The sequence below is a fragment of the Salvia hispanica genome, chromosome 1 (assembly GCF_029641045.1).
Source record: "Salvia hispanica isolate PSC_SH4W2 chromosome 1, Shi_PSC_v1, whole genome shotgun sequence".
In the NCBI taxonomy this organism is placed as follows: Eukaryota; Viridiplantae; Streptophyta; class Magnoliopsida; order Lamiales; family Lamiaceae; genus Salvia; species Salvia hispanica.
The window spans coordinates 28,983,800-29,005,192 of record NC_142692.1 but is presented as its reverse complement, the minus strand read 5'-3'; the positions used below and the strand labels follow the sequence as shown (position 1 = coordinate 29,005,192).

The 21,393-nt window shown below is 34.6% G+C and overlaps 3 protein-coding genes and 1 non-coding gene across 5 annotated transcripts; 1 reads left to right on the top strand and 3 right to left on the bottom strand.

The window, feature by feature from the left end:
- Positions 1 to 2,712: 2,712 nt before the first annotated feature.
- On the bottom strand, positions 2,713 to 3,596 carry LOC125222815 (transcription factor TRY-like). The gene is made up of 3 exons (XM_048125642.2): positions 3,437 to 3,596; positions 3,141 to 3,228; positions 2,713 to 3,048 (listed from the first exon to the last, which is right to left on the bottom strand). Exons 1-3 carry the CDS (start codon positions 3,492 to 3,494, stop codon positions 2,922 to 2,924), a joined length of 273 nt encoding a protein of 90 aa, XP_047981599.1. The 5' UTR covers positions 3,495 to 3,596; the 3' UTR covers positions 2,713 to 2,921.
- A 3,959-nt stretch (positions 3,597 to 7,555) lies between these two features.
- Positions 7,556 to 7,775, top strand: LOC125185816 (small nucleolar RNA U3). Its single transcript, XR_007170311.1, has one exon. It is a non-coding gene; the product is annotated as a small nucleolar RNA U3 (small nucleolar RNA).
- A 3,477-nt stretch (positions 7,776 to 11,252) lies between these two features.
- LOC125223542 (histone H3-like) lies at positions 11,253 to 15,183 on the bottom strand. Of its 2 annotated transcripts, none has more exons than XM_048126736.2 (7): positions 15,033 to 15,183; positions 14,891 to 14,919; positions 14,737 to 14,776; positions 14,482 to 14,606; positions 12,704 to 12,778; positions 11,837 to 11,912; positions 11,253 to 11,640 (listed from the first exon to the last, which is right to left on the bottom strand). In XM_048126736.2, exons 1-7 carry the CDS (start codon positions 15,082 to 15,084, stop codon positions 11,585 to 11,587), a joined length of 453 nt encoding a protein of 150 aa, XP_047982693.1. In that variant the 5' UTR covers positions 15,085 to 15,183; the 3' UTR covers positions 11,253 to 11,584. The 2 variants fall into 2 exon arrangements, with proteins under 2 accessions (XP_047982693.1, XP_047982694.1); XM_048126737.2 differs by having other exon boundaries at positions 14,737 to 14,773.
- A 3,281-nt stretch (positions 15,184 to 18,464) lies between these two features.
- TROL (thylakoid rhodanese-like protein) lies at positions 18,465 to 21,011 on the bottom strand. The gene is made up of 8 exons (XM_048123062.2): positions 20,287 to 21,011; positions 19,785 to 19,887; positions 19,629 to 19,703; positions 19,438 to 19,512; positions 19,283 to 19,357; positions 19,124 to 19,204; positions 18,792 to 19,031; positions 18,465 to 18,708 (listed from the first exon to the last, which is right to left on the bottom strand). The coding sequence occupies exons 1-8, from the start codon at positions 20,898 to 20,900 to the stop codon at positions 18,661 to 18,663; spliced, it is 1,311 nt and encodes a 436-aa protein (XP_047979019.2). The 5' UTR covers positions 20,901 to 21,011; the 3' UTR covers positions 18,465 to 18,660.
- Positions 21,012 to 21,393: the final 382 nt, after the last annotated feature.

Sequence of the window (21,393 nt, the reverse complement as noted above, 5' to 3'; positions counted from 1 at the left end):
GTTGTGGGGGTTCCTTGGAACCCCCACCCATTTGGCTAATTAGTGTAGTATCTATAATTATTTGTAATTTTAAAAGTATTTAGTTAGCACAGTTGGTTTTCGACTTGGTCATGAAACCAGTTGGTGGTGGGGTCGATTGCCATTGCAGGCATTCTTCATATATATTCTTTGTCATTTTAGATTTTTATCTTGTTTTTATTGTTATAAAATATAATAACATATATAATGACATATCATTTGTCTTTACATTCTTTTTATCACTATGATATTAAAACAAAGCAAAAGATCTGGACTAGAACAAAAGAAGTGGTAAAAGCATAAGAAGAGAAAATGCAGCTCAAACTATTTATCTCTTCCATTCATCTTTCTCGTAACTCCGTAATGTGTCGGGTTGTTTCTAGAATCGTCAACATAAAAAATATACAATTACCGTTAATAGTAATTTGGACCCCCCAATATAAAAATCCTGCGTCCGCCACTGTTTAGGTTGGTTATAGTATGTCTCTGATTTAGCATTTGCCAGAACCAGAGACTCAAAATATATCACCAATTAGTCAGGTTTTCATTTTTATAACTTGAGCTTGAGAAAAGTTCGATTTATACTAGGTTATATAATTCAGTAAAGATATTGTTAATGGTTAAAAAGTACAATTGTATTGTTATCTATTGTCATCCAATTAAAAAAGAAAAAAAGTTATTCCAATTTCTTTAAGGTGTGTGTGTAATGTTCAAAGTTTAAACACATGGAATTGTAACGAATAAACACGTGGAATTGTTAGGTCATCGACAACACTATCTCTTATCCATCTCTTAACCCTCTCATCTCTTCATTATTCATAGGACCCACTGTACTTTTCACCTCATCTCTTAACTAAGAGATTAGAGATAGCTAGGGATGTCAATTCAACCCGAAATCCGTGGGCCGGCCCGAACAACCCGGTAATATGAGCGGGTTAGGACTGTAATTTTATTGCCCGAATACAAAACGGGCTAAACTGGTTGGTCCGAATGGGTTGGCGGGCTAAACGGGTTGGCCCGAACGGGTTGTGGGTCGGCTCGATGGGTTGTGAGTTTTAATTATAAAATATTAAGTTTTAGGGATTTTTTATATTTTTGAATCCTCAATTTTCATTCTACACAATCATTAGTCTTATTCAATCTTCATTCTACACTTTTTCACTCGATCCCACAATATTAGCTTTCAAGTTCCATCTCAACTCATTATTGCACCGTCCCATCATCTGCCACTAGTGTCTTACCACCACCAAAGCCAATCAAGACAAAATTAAGAACTAACCCATCAAAATCTTAATATATTTATCATTTTAATAATGATTCATGTAAGATATGATTTTTAATTTTCATAAAGAATTAGTTACGAACAATGTCATAATAATGACACGAACACAAACTTTAATTTATATTGTAGTTGATCGAGATGAAAGGCTTCTTTTCAAGTATTATTGAAGAAAACTATGAAAATTTGAAGATTTTATATGATTCTAAACTAAAAAGAAAAAAGTATCTAAAATTTAAAATCATTTTATAGAAGAAAATTTTGATACAAGAGATTATTTTCAAAAGCTTTTAGGCCCGAATAGCCCAATGGGTTAGCCCAAAATCTGACGGGTTTGGGTTAGGGTTGAAAATTTATGACCCAAAAAATTCATAACCCGGGGCCCACACCCAAATAGCCCGACGACCCGAGTGGGCTGGCCCGAACCCGAACGGGTTAGCCCAATTAACATCCCAAGAGATAGTACATGCATCCCTCCATCTCTTAACCATCTCTTAACTATTCATTCAATTTCATTTTTTATTTTTATTTCTAACAAAATCAATTAATAAAAATACACTTCATTAAATAAAATAAAATTACAATTTAAAATACTAAAAAAAATAAAAATACACATAAATTAAAATCCGAAAAAATACAAATAAAAAATACATAATAAAAAATAGAGTGTTTGATTGAGAATAGAGAGTTTTTTTATGGTGGATAATTTGTGGGAATGATTTGGTATTTATAGAAGTGATTGGAGGCTTAAAAAAAATTTAAATTTTTTTAAAATTTGAAAAAAACGGCTATAAACGGCTAGTATAATTTTTGGGATTTTTTAAAATTTTTATTTTAATTTTTGAATTTTTTCTTAATTTAAAAAAAACAATTTTAACGGATATAAACGACGCCCACTCGCGGGCCGGCGAGAGGGCGTCACGGACGAATGGGAGAGCACCACGTCGCCAAGAGACAGCTCGCGAACCTCCTCTTCCGGAAGAGATAAGGGATGAGATAGAGACGAGATAGGGACGAGATGGAGCTTGCATCGTCTCTTATCCGTCTCGTCTTTGAGAGACAAGATAGAGACAGCTTGGAGATGCACTGTGGATGCACTTAGGAATCGCCATCATATGATTTTATGTCAGATTTCATTCAACAAAAAATAATTTTTGACACCGCAGTCAATGCCAAGTAGGTTAGAGTATGATTTTGTTTCAAGAAAAGTTGCCCTACTTTATTCCAAAACAATCAGTGTGGATTCAACATGTGATTGCTTTAAGCTTAAACAATCCAATTTATAGTGTACTACATGCTACACATGCCTATGCATATCCACATACACACTGAATATTAATTTCACAAAAGTCCATCAATATCAAATGCATTAGTACACAATTTAAAATATGCTGAAATATTTTTAGGCTTACAACTTGCAATTTCAATCATATGTAACTTTCATAAAAACCAGCAACATACAAACAATGGGGCAGTCACTAAGAAAACAACAAGAGATGAATAGAAAAAGAACCCAAAACAACTGCACCCCCACTACCCCTACTAATATAACAAAGGACACATAAATAATTAAAATAACCTTAAAAAAACAACATGGAGTAGATAAAAGGGAATATAAAAAGATCTAAGCCTTTTGTCTCCTATGATATTCCCTCCTTTTATCAGTAAAATTCTCACTATTTCTCATCAACCAAAATCTTTCAATCTCCTCAGCTTTCCTCCCTGGAACTCTCCCAGCTATCAGACCCCACCTAACACATAAAAATAAACCAAACTTTACAAATTGATCATGCTTTTACTAATGAAATAAAATACGAGACTGAAACGCATTCGAGGCTCTTACTTGTCCCCAACAAGCTTGTGCATTCTATTGATGATATCTTCTTCTTGCTCAGTCATGTTCACAAACTCCCATTCAATACTGCTCACTTCTGCATCAAATTAAGACACAAAATCATATGATCAATACTGCTACAGACCAAACAAAAGAACTCATGATGTCAGAAGAGAGAACTCATTTAGTGTATAAATTCGACATCGATTTCTCTTACGACTGATGTGGGACATTGAGTCAGTAACAAATAGCTAGCTAGACATATATATTTGTGGGGGAAGAAGTGATTAATTAAGTATATTCACCTTCACAAAGAGGGTAGTTCCTAAACTTGGATTGCTTCTTCTGCCGACACTTATCCATAGCTAGCTGCAGATAGATCTACTAATCCTTGAACGTGAGAGTTGAGCTGTATGTGGATTTATGATTCAAACTGGATGTGCGTGTGTGTGTGTATATACATATATATATATATATTTATTAAGGATATATATAAGTGTGGGAGGAATAGTAGTGTAAGAATGGAGAATCAGTGGGAACCGCTGGTCCTACCAATCAAATTTGACTAATGGTTCTCCAGCCATAAGGTTGATAAAAATCTCTGAACCAACCAATCTACCAATATCTCATTCTATGAAAAAAAAAATTAAAAATTCATTAATACATATTTATCATTAACGTCAATATTGTTTGTGTCTCAAATTTTAAGTATGGACCAATTTTGGTTTTACTCAAATCATAACTCATAACAATGTGAAATTTTAGTTGAAGAGGATAAGTTTTGGAGACGGCCTATTTGACCATCTCAAATTTGATATGATCATATCAGCATTACATAATTACATTGGATTGAAATATTAATAAATTAGTGAAATCGGATTTAATTAATAGTAATACAGTAAATTGGCGTGCAAAAGCAGAGTTATGTCAAAGTGTGGTAGTTTATACATGCTGTTACTGATAGACACTCCTCTTGCATGTTTTTACTTGTTTTTATATGTTTCATGTAAGATTGTGCTGGTATGTGATGGTTTTTTTAATTTTATTTTATTTCATTAGTATATGGTAGTAATTTATATGCTGTTGCTGATAGACATTCCTCTTGCCATGTTTTTTTTCTTGTTTATAATCTATTTCATTGTTAAGTATTTTGTGCAATTATTAGTATTTTGAGGTAGTTATGGCCATACATAGACAGGCACTCCAAATAACTTACAAAAATGAAATTTTCACGATTATCCTATCGTTCTATTTTCCAAAAAATTACACTGTTAATATAGTAACCAGTTTAAAACACGTTGATAAAACGGCTAGACAGTTGTTCGATTGAAGACTCAGCTAGTTTAATAAGTCAATCGAGTCCTATTTATAAGTAATCAATTTTCAGAAATATCTCGAGAGATAGCTAGGGTATGATTTGAGTAGTGATCTTCCATATGAATTGAATCAAATTGGTCATTATGTCAATAGGTTAATTAATTTCCCATATTTATTTGAGTTTTAGTTATACGGAAAGTGTCCCAAGACCCAGACCTTAGAGTCAAATTATATTCTTGATATTTGCAAACGAAATATTTTGGCTCCATGATTAGTGGAAAAGGTAAGATAAGCAACAATAAAGAAACGTAAATGAGGTGTAAATGATTATTTTTTCTCGCTGTATATATCGCAATAATGGATAGTGTATGAGATATGTATGGGGAGGTCGATAGAGACATCAACCTTATCCATTTTATCAATCAATTTTATTATTTTGTATTGATTGGATGAAGACATAATTATAAAGAATTGGTCATAAAACTTGTCTGGTGATTATATTAATTATAATATGTTAATCTGAAGTGTGCGTTGTATATATTAATTACAATATGTTAATCTGAAGTGTGCGTTGTATATTAATATTATTATTATAATTATATAATATAGTTAAGGATGGAAAATTCACAGGCTTTTAAAGAGGTGTGGTGATTGTCTGGTAAGGCGAGAAAGGGAGTTGAGAATAAACTGACAAAATATGCACGGATCAATAATACATCAATCTATATATACTTATCTTGAATGCTATGATTATTTTATTCTTTCATACATACTGTATAGTGATATTGTGACACACGAAGATTCGGACATAATAATATTTATAGTAATTAAGTGAAGAGGATATGATAAATACAAAGAAAAAATAAGGTGGGAAGAGCCAAATATGGGCTCTCTCTAACTTAATTCAGTTTGAAAGGTGGATGGCTATTTATCCAACCCAATTTTATTGCTTACTGTATATAATAGTATATGGTAGTTATTTTGTTATTATGTGAGTGTGTTACGTATCATTTCAGCCTACTCACGAAAGATACCTTAAATTAGTGGATTTTTCAAGTAGTGGTTGTGGGTCGAGTATATTAGTAGACTAGTATGTTATCGAGAGCTTATTTCTTGGACTAAAAAAAATTAATATCTAATCAGATTTTGGCAACACTATTGCAATTTGACTTTCTAGTCGCTTTCCTTTTTTTTCTTTCTATTATTAATATTTACTTAATCCAATTGTTTAATAATCTATAATTATAGTTCATTGGTCAATGGTCACAATAAAAAAATGAATTATGACGTCTGTGTACTGTGATAGTGCTGGCACCTTGGTTATTTGATAATTATAAATTGACTAAGTATTAATTAAAATATGTAATATATGGATTATTGAATTATAATTAAAACTCATAACGAGGCGTACGTACCGAAAATTATAAAATTCCAAATTTGACTATATTAAAAAAATCCTTCAAATTAAAGTCATGTGGTAATAACTCTAGGCTATTATTTAAATATTAAAATAACTCTACGCTATTATTATAATAAAACATTTGTAAAAAAATATTAGCCGTTTGGCTATAAAAATTTGTTCAAAAATAATTTTTGAAAGTAAATTACAAGTTTATTGCCATTTCGGACGACCAACGCATTTCGAACATTCGCCTTGGCATTGGGCGAGAGGTGCGATCTAAGAATCACACCCACGGCTCAAGTCGGCGGCTCATAGTACATTATAAATACCAAAATTGTTGGAAACACATTCTTAATGGAACATAATAAGTGGAGTACGATTTAATTACATATAAGTATATAACAAATGTAAAATGTGGGGATATTTTTGTTTATTTTTATTTGACAACTTATTAAACGCTTGATTGCTTGTAAAGTTACAAAGTTTACACTAAATTTCGTTTTTAACAAAAACTATTTTTTAAAAAAAAATTACATACATTTTAATAGTTATTCGGAATTTATACCTAAATTAAGTTTCTTCCACATATAATCTTATATTGTCACTAAAAATTAATGACACGTCGTTTCGTACGTGAGTTAACAATCTAGCTATTATGTAGAAAATGGGCTAAAACCCAGTCATAAGTTGAGTATTGAATATAGTTGAAAGTTGAAACTTTGAGATTAAATTTTGATTCTTTCAAAAATATTTCATCCACGTTATTAAACTTTGTTCTTACCGAACTTTAATTAAGTTCAGGCCATATTCCAAAAAAAAATGAAATTTTTTGTGCATTAATTTTGTTAAAACAAAATTGTGGTTTGAAAATCAAAATTGGTGTAAACTTTCTTACGATCAGATATCCTACAACGATTTCAAACGCTCACATTCGAATTTATGATGATATAAATATAAAAAGAGTTGAAAATCACAAGCTAACCGAGGCAATTAATCTCATCGCTTTTCACCAAAATGAAGAGACTCTTAATCATGAACCACATGTATGATGGTGTGGTGGAGGTTGTTCCATGATTTCCTTTCTTAAAAGATTTGAATTAATACTAAATTATCATAAACCACACATGTCTATATTTTTGACTTGGTAGCGACACAAACCTAAGTAGACACGTGATATCATGTTTTCGGGTAATAAGAAATACAGTAATGAGAATGAAAACGATAATTTGATCACTAAATAGTTTCAGAGATTCCGATTTAGACAAATACCAATAAATGTTTGAATTCCTTGATGTTGAGGGTTGTGACATAGTGTTTGTCTGTGCACTTGCTTTTCATCTGTTTTTTGTCCTTTTATATTACTTCCTCCGTCCCACATGAGCATGCACTCTTTTCCTTTTAATCCATCCCATAAGAGTACGCACTTTCTAATTTTGAAATATGTTTTCTCTCTATTGAGGTGTGACTCATTCTCCACTAACAATACTTTAATTATTTTTTCTTTTCATTTCTCTCTTACTTTACCAACTATACATTAAAACTCGTGTCCAAAAAAATGCATACTCTTGTGGAACAAGAAGAGTATGAATTTATGTGTTGGACTTTTTTTATAGTACTAAGAAGAAGATACTTTTTTTAAGACATTTTATACATCAATGTGGAACATCCAGACAATGTATAAACTGTAAACATCCAAACAATATACACGACCTTACTAGAACATGATTTGTTTTATAGGCTCGTATCATTGTATCCTTGATCTCTAAGGAGACAGAAAACCACGTTTGGTGGAATGAACCGTGGTTGCTTGACTAGAGCGTGATTAACCGCACCTCGGGTCGAGCTTTTGGCTCATGGTGCAGCAGATGATCGTTCTTGGCTCGACTCTGTCCAATCAAGATGGGCATGCAGCTGTCTGACAGACTTCCTAAACTCTAGTCTGAAAATATTAAGATTTTTTTATTAAATTTCAACTTGAATTTCTTCTTTCTTCTGTAATATTGATAAAGAAATAAATAAATTCTACTAATATATAACCAGACATCCAATTTCAATTGTTAAATCAAAAATGGAAGGATGAGATTAAAAACACGGTGATCATTGTTAGATATTAGTACCAATTAGTTCAATTTAAGACCGGTTTAGTTCATATAAGGGGTATGAACTTGTATGAACTAACTATCTGAAAATGACATTACATATCATAAACTAAATCGATCTAAAAATGACATTATATGTTATGAACTAAATCGATCTAAAATGTTTGGTTATATAGTTACGCATTATGATTTGATTATTTTTTAACCCCATCTATAAAGACATTTATATTTATGTATGTATCATCACACAAAAGTTAATAATTTCCTAGAAAATATAACTTTGATAAATTGGTAAATATGAATGGGCTGTTGTTTACTTAATTCATATAGAAGTAAGCATCTCCAGTGGATTCACTAAAATGGCTTAAACTCTTGAATGCAGTAGGGGACTAGGCGGCTAGGGTTTGGAGGATTAGAGCTTTTGAAGATAGAATGGAAGAAAAAAGAGTGAAACTAGTACGAACCATTTTATGCAGGAAAGAAATAATTAAAAAAGTAAAATATGAGCTTATATTTGCGTTGAACTTTTAATACAGAATACTCCCTCCCACTGGCAGACGCAGTAGGAGAGGGGAGGGGCTTAAGCCCCTATCCAAATAATTTTTTTAATGATTTTTGCTATTTACAAAATTTTTAAAATGATAGGAAATTAAGTTCAGCACTCACTAAATTAGTGCCATGGAAGATTAAATCGATATAAACTAGGGGATAAAAAGGGCTAAAATAAAAAATTTTAAGTTGCAGAAATAAGCAATTTATTGGTTTCCGGTGTCTTCTTAAAGAATACGATAAAGTAAAAATAATATTATAATAAATTTATCTTTTTTGAGGTCAACGTACATGTAAAGGCGTGCCTACACTTGTTATTAGCGCTTCAAATGAGTAGTTGCAATTTTAAATTTTTTTTATTTTTTATTGATCATTAGAACTTTTTTGGCCGCTAATTTTTATTGTTAATTTAATTCTTTCTTTTCTTTTCTTTTCATTTTTAATTCAAATATGCAAAATAATCTTTTCTATAGTATTAGGAGTAAATATGAATCGTTTCTGTCTTGCAAAAAATATGTTCTTTTCTATCATTCTTTATGATATTTATGAAAATTTGAGAATAAGAAAATGAATATGTAAATATCTTTTGATTAGGTATTTGCTTTATCTGTTTTTTTCAAAAATGTTCCTTATGCATTTTTATAGTTTTTGCAATTGTGAGCTTTTATATGCTATTAATTTCATCCGTCCTTTATTATGTGTCTTTTTAAAAATGTTAAGAAAAGTTGATTGAAAAGAATTTGGAACGAAAGTCCTACTGTTATAGTATTATTAATTTTATAATATAATCTTAGTTAAATGAGTTAATATAATGCATGGTCCATACGCAAAATATAGTAAAATGAAATGAAACATTTAATACGAAAAATTTTAAAATAGAAAAGTGAACATAAATTTAGAGACCCAGAGACTTTTAGTTTCAGACATTACTTTTCTACAACTTCATTAACTCATAGTACATACATTTAATATGAGACATTTTAAAATAGAAAAGTGGAACACATAAGATAAACTTTTTTTAAACAACGTGCATTTTTACAATATAGTTCAGCCCCTACTCGAAAAAAATTCTTGCGTCCGCCACTGCTCCCTCCGTCTCATTAATTATGCAATATTTGGAATCAGCACGAGATTTTATATAGTGTTATTGTGTGAGTTAATGATGATTTATAAAACATTTCAGTTTTAATGGGACAATTCAAAAAGAAAAAGCGTTTCATTTTTAATGGGTAAATGGAGTATTAATTTATTAAAGTCAAAAAGCAACGGCACCACATGTCGGTGGGGGTGGCTCTATGGTGGTGGCCTGGTGGGATGCGAGTGTGGTCAAATCAAATTGGTTGGGTCCGTATCATTTTGCATTTAAAGCGAAAAATAAAGTGCGGACTTGTTCATGTCGGCAGCTTCTAATTATTTTGATATGCATATAATCTTAAGACATGCACTAAAATAGATATATTCAACAGATAGGAATTCGATTAAATTCCAGAACTACTCTGTACGGAAATAATAGGAATCCAAGATTCAAATCAATCACGTTTGTATTGAGCAAATAAAAGCTGGAAATGGGCCATATGTGAGTTAATTTTGAACTAAGTACACCAGGTGTTGTCTGTGGGCTTAGCTCACTTCCGTGTTTCATTAAATTCTTCATTATTACTATTAAATATTAATCACGATATTGTAATACTACTCCATTTCAATTAAGTTATTCATATTCATTTTTGGTATATGTCAACGGAATTAAACTATATATTTTTTAATAAAAAATAAAACATCTAATTATTGTTACTTTATTCTTTCTTATCTTTTATTACTTTATTTTTGCTCGAATTTTATTTTATCTTCATTTAGTCAACGTAATAGTACTTCCTTCGACCCGGCCTAATTGAGACATTTTTATTTTGGCACATGAATTTAGGTAGTACTGTTTAGTTACTTTAGTTATTAATAATGAAGTAAGAGAGAAAAAAAGTATGGATGAAAAAAAAGAAAACATTAAGAATGAGAATAAAGTAAGAAATAATAAAGTAGGAGAGAGAAAATGTATGAGCGATACGAAAATAAAGTAGGAGAGATGAGTACGATAAGAAAATAAAGTAGGAGAGATGAGTACGATAAGAAAATAAAGTAGGAGAGATGAATACGATAAGAAAATTAAGTAAGAGAAACGGATTGAGTTAATTATTGCCAAAAAAATGAAACGTCTCACTTAGGTTGGGACATATCAAAAACGAAAATGTTTCACCTAGGCTGGGACGAAGGGAGTACAATTTATTAATCTCCATACTCAAAAGAAATATCTCAACTTAATTGGGACAAAAGAGAACATAAAATTAACATGTTATTGCATACTACTCCCTTCGTCCGCCATTAGGAGTGTCATTTATGGGCGGCACGGATTTTAAGAAATGTTAAGACATGTTAAGAAAAATTTGTAAAAAAAAGTTAGTAAAATAGAGATCCCACTTTTATATATTAGTTTTAAATGAAATTTGAGTGAAATGTGTTAATGGAAGGTGAGATCCTATTACTATTTATGGTAAAACTGAACCGGGACTCCTATTCGCGGACGGACTAAAATGGAAAAACGGAACTCCTATTCGCAGACAAATGGAGTAGTAATTATATCAAAATTAATAATGTCTCTATGAATTTAATGCAAATGTTAAATATGTAGTTTGTCAAATCAAACACTCAAATGATGCTTGTAAGAAAATCTAGTAAAGATTTTGCTAAAATAAGGCATTTGGATAACAAAGCAAAAATTCTGATAATTTATGTAACCTCCTCAAGCAATTATAGCCATTTTCGAAACAACAATGATTTTATACAGGAGTCATACAGATTAGGGTAGTTGAGAGTTAAAATGATAAAGCGCTCTACCAAAATAAAAATAAATGAGTTAGCAACATTTCTTGCCTAAATCTTGCTGCAACTACTCTTTAACATAAAAAAAGCTAACTCCTAACTATTTGGGAAATTTAATGACGATGATAAGCACTTGCACATTGAATTGATGCCTACTATTTACCAATGTGTGATTTAGCCAAATAGGCTGAAAAACTCATCTTGCATAGTTGATATCACCAAGGCCTCCCTATACCTCCAATTCGCCGAGCCAGCTCAAAATCCTTTTTCACTGACAAGGATACAAAATAACTTTCAAAAACCAGGAACACATGTTGATCATTTACACATATATGTGTGCGTGTGCACGCAGGAGCCTCGTAACAAATGAAATGCTCTTAAAGACTGTGTGACAGGTTGTACTCATAAGTTCAAGACATAAATGTAGGTATAAGGAACCTAATATAGATGGAAGGAGTAGAACATACTTAGAGTTACACGCTTTGCATGAATGGCACATAGCATTGCCTCTTCAAACAACCTAACTATGCAATCCTCAGCAGCCTACAACAGCAAAGATAAAGACAGTGTACGGTGAGTATCAGAAACATCAACTACCTAAACCTAGTAGTAGTTGCACTTAGATATAATTTCATGTATAGAACCTTTCTAATTTTGGCAAACAATACTAGTATTAATTAGATACTCCTTATAAGAATAGATTGATGGAGTAACTAATAACAAAGCTGGTCGAAGAGTTTATTTATGATATGAAAGTGGCAATAAACAGACATTCAACTATAATATGGCTGTGGTGAAAAGTCTAAAAATTTCAGTCTGCCAAAAAACTTGCTACATTTTCATCATAACTATATGAAGGGAAACTTGAAGAGGAACCAAGTCCAATCAATACTTACAAATACACTGATCCAAAGTTATTACTGGGACTTAAAGCAGTGGTCATGTGAAAATCAAAAGAGGAAATCAGCCAAGTAGCAAAGATAATCCACACTGAAATTGTGTTTAGCTTATTGAAGTGTAAACCATAAAAACAAAAGGATATTCAGAAAGATGCTAATACCTTGCCTCTTTCAATTATTTCTATCTAGTTGGGATTTACAGTTAGAAATCACTTTATCAGCTTACTCACTAACATAATCTCTTTAAGGGTGTTTTAGCCCTGCCTCCAACAATCAGACTAATTGACCTTTTAGTGGAAGTGCTATGTTGGAAGAAACCATCAAAAGAATTCTCATGCAGATTTAAATGTATAACAACTTGCATCAAGGTGCAGAATTGGAGCTTAGGCCTCACATTTTATTTTTCGAAAAGTAGAGTTAATAAGAATTTAGTACCTCCTGAAGAGCCACCAATGCTTCTGCCTGCCAACGTCCTACGCTTGGAGCAAACTTGAAACTGATCTCTTTTACCTGTTACATGAGAGAACATGTGGTTCAATTAACAAAATGAAAATAATCAGCATCATGCAGTGGAAGCATCTGAAACCATACAACTGCTGCAAAAATTATACATGTGATTTAATTTAACCAACTATAGAAACTGCATATGAGAAGCACCAAACATGTGTCCTGTTGTCTGTATAACATTTTACTTTTGCACATGTTTCTCAGCAGAACTAGTTTGAACAGAATCAAAAAATATTAATCAGCTTAATTGTTAAATGTGTTCAAAGTAATCCAACAATGCACTTTGAATGATGTATAACTGTTAATGTTTAATATATTTTCACTATAATGGCGTATAACTGTTAATGTTGAATATAATTTGATCATGTGAAAGTAGTTTATAACTAGATTTTGAGATCCCAACATTATAATATTGATAGGTTTTACGAACAGCACACACCGAGAGACTCTGCCAAACATGCTCAAAATTTCTAATCATCATACTGAGCACAAAGTTTTGATCAAGTGCTTCAGGAAAACTCACAAGCATGTGCCTCAGAGCACACACTTCCATATCATAATCCCAATAGACAATAATCTGTCAACATTCAACAACCGAGGTGGAACTGTTGATCTAATCAATTGTAGTCCTGAATGAGAATTACTAAGCAGGAAAATCTGGATAGTCTGCAGAGAGGCGGCTGTTCATCCACTCTATATTTCACATACTACTATGATGAGACCAAGAAAACAAGAACCAGCAAAAGGAAAACAAGAGGATATTGTTGGTGTCTTGAGATTTCAATTGAGTTGTTTGGAAATAATTAAAGGAGAAGGAGAAATGATTCATCTTGCTCTATGTTTTGTAAATGTAGAAATAATATAACATTGAAAAACACAGCTAGAGTGGCCTAAGGGGCACAGAGTGACATGTTCTAAGCTGGTGAACTATAATTCACTGGTTTGGTATCATCACGATTCACTAGCATATGATTCAAATGTGCAGGCAACCAACACAATTGACCCATTAGACATGAAACTGGTGTAGTTAAAATGAAGTATCTCATAGAAAGAGGAAAAAGGGACAAATCTAGGACATAATTCAAGCAATAACTTTATTTCCACATGCAGAAAAAAATGAGTTCAACTGTTCAACAAAAAACAAATTACAACTAATGTGTCGTCAAACTATCTCAGCAGAAAAGGTAGTTGAACCTAAGATATGCAAATGCAGTCTTCAAGATAAGTGACTATTTATTATCTAGAACACACAGAAAATTGATTCCTTGAGAGCGTCAAGGCCTCTTATGGAAGTCATTCAATGCATTTGCGTAATGTAAACTTGATGATCTTCCAGTTCTATTTACCCCAAGATGCAATACTGCAACCAGAGAAACATGGGCGTAAAACAAGAATGGGGAGTGTTACTTAATATAGTTCATCCACATTTTTCCTACTTCCAAGTAATCGCTTAGTCTAATTTGGGAGAGCACAGCATCCAATGGACTAAAAATAAACTTTCGCTGGCCAAAGATAGAATAGTTAGACGAATATGCCAAGTTCACACCCAAATGACAAGTAAATAAAGAAAAATATTTTTCATTTCCAATCCCAATAATCATCAAATCAAAATGCAGCATATATGTGATAATATTGTAATATCCTAAAAGCCATGGAATCATTAAAGTCTACTAAAGAGTACTGTATGTACAAGTGTGTGACATTACAGTTCGAATGAATGGAGCAGCGGGGATCAAAAGTTTATAAGACTTTTGGTATTTACGAATCTCACGTAACGCTACCGTCCCTGGCCGGTTCCGACGCTTTTTCTTAGCTCCTCCCCCAGTCCTAGCTGAGACAAGCAATTTATCACACAAAATACCATGTTAATTGCACCTCATTGAAGTATGCTATATGACATAACCGCCATTCAAAAGCCATAAACTAGAAGAACTGAAAAAAATCGGTGAAGAAAAACACACATGGTGTTGCACTCCGAGGGCTTCTTCTCCCAGGAGACTGCTGTAAAAATTCAAGCCAAACATTACAATAAAATTTTGGAAACTCAACAGCGCAACAAAATGCTGCCTAAATTAAAAATTAATTAGAAGAAACATTAAACAGATTATGCCATGCCTGTGGAGTTGAAGTTGACGGAGTTGCTTCTGCAGCTCGGATTTAACAAATTGTGGACACAAATTCAAAAGTTAGGGTTTCAAAATTGGAAAGAAGCGACAAAAATTTACAGGAAAATGGTTGCAGTAAAAACTGTGCTCACGAGAGGGTTTCCGGCCGGATGATTTCTTGGCGCTCTGTTTGATTCTCGCCATTGATGATTTTCATCAACAGTTTGGAACTGATACCTTTTTTTCTGCATAAATCGTTTTCCCGCTTCGCTACTTCAACTTTTAATATTTAGTTTAAAATATAATCAACGCGCCTACAACAAATAAAATAAATAACGACGGTAGGCTTAAAATAACTAGTTATTGATTTCAAAAAATAAAAATAAATATTTAACCATTAATCAGCACATAATTTGTTACTGTTATTCATTTGAACAAGTATTACCATTATTGATTATCCAAAAATGGACCAGGGACATTTGTTTTTCAAATTAAAGTCGAATCTATCATATATATAGAAATCACATTAAATAAGTTTTTTTTATATAGGACATGCTGCCTCAACGGGCATATTTCATGATTTCACATCCAATTAAATAAGTTTTTTTTATATAGGACATGCTGCCTCAACGGGCATATTTCATGATTTCACATCCAATTAAATAAGTTTTTTTTTATATAGGACATGCTGCCTCAACGGGCATATTTCATGATTTCACATCCAATTAAATAAGTTTTTTTTTATATAGGACATGCTGCCTCAACGGGCATATTTCATGATTTCACATCCAATTAAATAATTTTTTTTTATATAGGACATGCTGCCTCAACGGGCATATTTCATGATTTCACATCCTATAGCACACGTTCTTTTTCAGTATTAGTTTTAAAATATTTAAGACCAATTTATCATTTAAGACACCTTTCTATTCTTTATGCGTATTACACTAATTTTATTCGACATTTTGCCATTTTATACTTCTTCTTTTTTTTTGGCATTTTATACTTTGTTAAAGTCTGTTTGCAAATTGTGTTGCGTATAAATATGTGAGAAAATTATTTTGAACAAGTGTGTATCAATCCGAATAAGGAACAATCGAATTGCACATTATTTTTATTTGATTGTCAAGAGTAATAAAACTAAACTAGTACGGAGTGTCATTTCGTTCGAGGGAGAGACGTGGGAATTACAATGTCTAAAAATGATATTTTCTCCCAAAAAGTACAAAAATATCTAAAATAATATTTTGACTTAATATAAAGACGTAAATGTAACTGTTAATAATATTGTATAAATATCGCAAAAATTAATAAGTAGCTAGAATATACTTTCACTCTTCTGATATGTAAGTATCTAAAAAGTGCTAGCCCGTAGCCTTCATTTGTGTTGTAGTAACGGATACAAGTTGTTTAACATTCAAAGTGTACTTTTGTTAAATAATTATTGAATTTAAAAAATTCTCTGAATTGATAAGTGTTAATTGCTGAAAAAGATCACTATGCCAAGATCTTAATATTTTGAATTCTAGTATCTACGATTTATAGCATTAAAAGTATGATCATCCAACCCACTAATCAAATTGTTAGAGCGTCCAAAATGAGGGGAGCAGCGGCTCCTGGCCCGGAGGTGGCTCGGGCGCGGCAGGGGGGTGCCCAAGGGAGAGCCGAGTACTCGGCCTAGCCGGGGCGCGGCCTCCTATTGCGGCGGGCCGAGAGCCGCGGTGCCTGCCCAGTTGCGATTTTTTTTTTCAGGTTCGTGCTAATTTTATGGAGAGGAATTTTGGAGAAGATGAAGTGCAGAGAGAGAAATATGGAGAGAGAGGATGATACGAGTGGCATGGGAGAATATGCTCACTCTCAGTGGTACTAAACTACATTTCTCGACGGCGTACCATCCTCAATCCGATGGGCAGACCGAGGTTCGAAATAGAGGGCTCGAGCAATATTTGAGGACCTTCACTAAGTGGGCGAATTTCCTTCCGTGGGCGGAATTAGCTCTCAACTGGTTCCACCACGAGGGCCTGAGCACGTCTCCTTTTCGTGCCCTTTATGGCCGAGAACCTCCTCCCTTGGTGGCTGCTCAGCCGCGGTCAAACGTCATGACCCGCCTACCATGGAGTTGATTCGCCAGAGGGGCGAGCTGTTGGTCGATTTACAAAAGAATCTGGAACGCGCGCAGCAACGTATGCGAACCTCAGCGAATAAACACCGCAGAGATGTCAGTTTCGAGGTAGGGGACAAAGTTCTCCTTAAGCTCCAGCAATATGGTGGCGACGATTTTATGGGCCTTTTGAGGTGATTGAAAGGATTGGTCCGGTGGCATACCGTTTGAAGCTGCCGGAGGGAGCGCGTATTCACGACGTATTTCACGTCAGTTTGCTCAAACCATTTGTGGAGGGGAGTTCCCCTGCCTTTGAGGGTGAGCTGCCGGTGGATATTCTGGGTGGCAGACCGATTCTCCGACCAATTAAGGTCCTGGACCGCCGTGTAGCCCTACATGGAGATCAGGCCATCGATCAAGTGTTGGTGGAATGGGCGGGAGCGTCGCAGAGTCAGCCTACCTGGGAGCCTGTGTCGACGGTGCGTCGGCCTTTTCCGCAACTCCTCGAGGACAAGGAGCCTCTTATCCAGGGGGGAGTTGATACGAGTGCTGTCCCAACAATGCCAATCGCCACTCCGGCGATTCAAGCTACCAGCGTGGCAACAAAGGGAGCAAAGGGAACGCGTGGAAAGAAGGGTCGACGAGGCCAGATAGAAGTGGAGTCGAGAAGAGATGGAAGACCGAAGAGGCAATCCAAGCAACCAGTAAAGTTTGGAGACTTTGTTTCTCGCTAGCTTTAGTAATTTAGTTATTATTATTATTTTGAGGAATATTTATATTTTCAGACTTATTTATTTTATATTCTGAGTCGAGCGTAATTATAAGCTCCGTACCGGGTTTTCTTGTTGGTTCTTTCCCGGTATGATCGAGTCGAACCAAATCTAGGGTCCTTAGATATATAAATAGGAATTCTGTGTGTTGGAGAAATCAATCAATACATCATAAATTTCCTAATTTTCGTGCGTTACTTTTCTGCCAAGTTTTCTTCACCACAGCCAAACCCTTGTTGGCGTGGGAATCTCGGTTGCTCGACAGAGATTTATCTCTGCGAACGGACCTCTCTCCGGCGAATCTCTCGCCTCTGCTATCGTTACGGTTTAAATCGTAACAAAGGAGGACGCCGGTTTTATGGAGAGAGAGAGAGAAATTATATGCATTAATTTAGCATTAATTTAACATTAATTTAGGACACAAATCATCTCTAAAACTAAATCCCTATTAAATTAGTCAACTTTTTAATTAAAGATTGTGATTTCAATTTACACCCTAATTAGTAATTACAGAAATAATTAAAATTTGAATTTTCAATAAATATATTTACTTGTAATTGTCAAATTTTTTAAAATTAATTTAGATTTTTTAAAATCGTTATAGTCCAATAATTTTTATTCTAAATAAATATAAGAAAAATATAAAAAAAAAATTATTTGGAACTTGGGCTTCCACTATTGTGGTGACCAAGTTTTTTTTGGGAAGGGCCAAGTTTTTGGGCATGCCAAGTAGAAACTCTTAACATACCATATTCAGATACACCATTTACATCACACAAAATACAAAGAATGAGATATAGTAGTATGTCTTTTTCACACATTTATGCATGTTCAAAAAACTCTTGTAAGAGTGGATTTTACATAGATTCTCCCCAACGCTTGATTTATTGCACGAGCACAGCTGCAACCTCATGGCCGCGATGGTATTGGTGAAGTCGGAGGCTTATAATCGGGGTACTGCAAAACAACGAACAAGAATGTTATCCCTTCTGTTCATATGTTAGAATCAAAGATATACGCGTTATTGAAACATTTCATACATTGGGATAGGGTGAAAGAGGCCTTGGAGGTAGAGGAAGAGATTCTTCTTCAACTTCTGCTTTAGGGACAGAATTGACCTCCGGAGTTGGCTCTGGAGCTGCCTCGACTTCTGGAGGAGTGCTGTTTGCCTCAGGAACAGACTCGGCTTCCTGCACAATGCTGGGGCTGGTGGTCACCTCTGCTGCTGCAGGCAGAGATTTGCTGGAAATGATCGGTGGCAGAAGAGCCTTTCCGATATCCTGAATGGGGAGGTTTGAGGAAATGGAAGCTGTTAATCTGCTGCACAAGGAGAGACAAAAAGAAATAGTATTGTGAGAAGCAACATTAGCACCTGTATGTCACCAACAAGCTCCTTTGCACCAACTTTCGCGTTCAAGACCTCATCAATCTGCTGAACAGTTTGCTTCCGATCCTGAGAGGGGAGACGATGGAATGTGTTAATGTCAGAAGTGTTTGAAATGAATGCTACGAGAAGCAGAGAAATGCATACCTTTGCGAACAGGAATTTCTTGCTCACAAACTGGACAAGACCAACTGATCCCAAGACCTGGAGAATCGTTTCTACCTGAAATACGTGTAAGAAAACATTAGGCAATACAAAACGCCTCAACACTCAAAATGAGTTCAATATTGAAGCCTTGGGACCTCTGTATAAGCCAATAGCCCAAGACCAGCAGCAGCTGCAACACCGAGGACCAGAGGCAAAGCTTCAGAAGCGTCCTGCAAATCAAACGTCACAGATGACAAATAAATCTTCTATGTCTTCTGGTTATAATAGTGCATTGCCTTACTACTACGCCTACTAGAAGTGAAGTATTAGTATCTGAGATGCTTACCCCAAACGAATCTGTCAGACTACTCAGGTCGATGCCCACGGATTTCTTTGGGGATATCCAAGGAAGGCCACTGCTCTGCATAAGTTTTCATCTTTCTGTTAGTTTCATCTGCTGAACTCAAATAACCGAAGAGGAAAATGGGGTGTGGGGGTAAACCTTCCATCCTCGCGGTCCTTCAGCACCATCTTTGATTCCATAAGCAGCTTTGAAGCCATTGACCGTTACCAGCTCCGCGACAAGTTCAGAGTTCCCATCAAATCTGGCTTCATCACAATTCAGAAAAAGAATTAAATTGGACACCTTAAAAATGGATGATCTCTGCAGTATCCCAAAAACCCGAAGAACTCAATCATCATCTCAATCAGATACAAAAGGCAAACAATCAAAGGATATCTCAACATTTTGTGCACTTTTCTGACATTCATCTAAGATTTTGAGTTGTGTTTTACAGTCCTCTGTCATACTTCATCACCTCTAAGCCCAACAACCTAAAAACAGCTAAACAATTTTGATGTTTTTAGAGCAATGCATATCCATATTCCTACAAATTTTCTAGGATCCACACACCTTAAATATAAGGTTTAGATTTCATAACAACTTTACCATAACAAGAATTGTGCAAATGGATATACCAAAAGCAGGTCTGAAAAAATCTTACTTGTCCAGAATGAACAGAGTGGTGTTTTCTGGATCTTTAAACTTCGAAGACAGCTTGCTCAAGAATCCTGACTTGTCTTCACCTTTGTAGGCAACTGTCACCGGCTTCTTCTTGAGGCCTCGAATATCCGGGCTTCCGCTTTCTTTGATGTCTAACGGGGCTCGTATATCCAGCAACTGAGCATTGGCATCATCACCACCCAGTTTTGCATAAGCATTCTTGGCAGTCTCCACTCCCCATGGCTTTGGCTTGCTGAAGAGCTGAGACACCACCAGTGGCACCGCCAGCCCCACCAATCCGCCGCTAATAATCAGCGGATTGTCCGTGGCAAAACTGATTACAGTGTCAAGAACTCCACCAGTGTCTGATCCTGTGGTTGTCTGCTGCAGGGCTTCTTCGTATGTCAGCGCTTTGGCTAGTTCAGAACTCATAACTGAAGATAAGACCACCAGACCGCACTGCAGCTTTCTTGAAACAGATGACAACACATTCTCTGCGGGATTTTGAATCTTGAATTGAGGAATGGCGGCTGCTGACAAATGTTTTCTGGGCTTTGTTGTTTTTGCAAGAACTGAGAGTGGGGACAACAAGCCAGCTGCATTGAGGGCCTCCATTGCCACTGTTTTTCTTGAGTTTGTTCAAGACATAAAAACTATGAGATGTAGAAGATGTATTATAGCTATTCTCTGGTTGATATGCTGTCCTGTCTTGAGATAGAATAGTTTTTTTCTTCTTTTTTTGATGAATTTTAATTACTTCAACGATGGAAATTTCTCTGCTCGAGTCTCGAGTGGGGAATGCTGCTGACATGGCTGAGGATTGGGAGATCAGACCCAATTATAGGCCGCCACGTGTTAAGATGTTTGATAAGAGTTTATTGCCTTTTTTTGGTTGTGTGGCTGAGGAACTTCGAAGAAGTTTTTGGAGAGATCTTGAATTCTTCATCATGTTGCAGTACTACTGCTGAGGCAGATTGTACAACTCAACACCTAGACAGTACATGCAATGTTGCAACTTGTTGGGAAAATGGTAAGTACTTCCCTAATTATTTCATTTAATTACGATATTTGTTATCACAGATAATGTCCTCGTCAAAGATTGGCTGCT

Excerpts from the sequence above, each read along its gene's own strand:
- LOC125223542 (XM_048126736.2), bottom strand. The coding sequence starts at position 15,084 with ATGGCGAGAATCAAACAGAGCGCCAAGAAATCATCCGGCCGGAAACCC. Across the intron at positions 14,920-15,032 it reads ATCCGGCCGGAAACCCTCTC|AAGCAACTCCGTCAACTTCA; the intron begins GTGAGCACAGTT and ends TCCGAGCTGCAG. Across the intron at positions 14,777-14,890 it reads CGTCAACTTCAACTCCACAG|CAGTCTCCTGGGAGAAGAAG; the intron begins GCATGGCATAAT and ends GAATTTTTACAG.
- TROL (XM_048123062.2), bottom strand. The coding sequence starts at position 20,900 with ATGGAGGCCCTCAATGCAGCTGGCTTGTTGTCCCCACTCTCAGTTCTT. Across the intron at positions 19,704-19,784 it reads AAGGACCGCGAGGATGGAAG|AGCAGTGGCCTTCCTTGGAT; the intron begins GTTTACCCCCAC and ends AAACTTATGCAG. Across the intron at positions 19,205-19,282 it reads AGAAATTCCTGTTCGCAAAG|GATCGGAAGCAAACTGTTCA; the intron begins GTATGCATTTCT and ends CTCCCCTCTCAG.
- LOC125222815 (XM_048125642.2), bottom strand. The coding sequence starts at position 3,494 with ATGGATAAGTGTCGGCAGAAGAAGCAATCCAAGTTTAGGAACTACCCT. Across the intron at positions 3,229-3,436 it reads GAACTACCCTCTTTGTGAAG|AAGTGAGCAGTATTGAATGG; the intron begins GTGAATATACTT and ends AATTTGATGCAG. Across the intron at positions 3,049-3,140 it reads CACAAGCTTGTTGGGGACAA|GTGGGGTCTGATAGCTGGGA; the intron begins GTAAGAGCCTCG and ends TTTATGTGTTAG.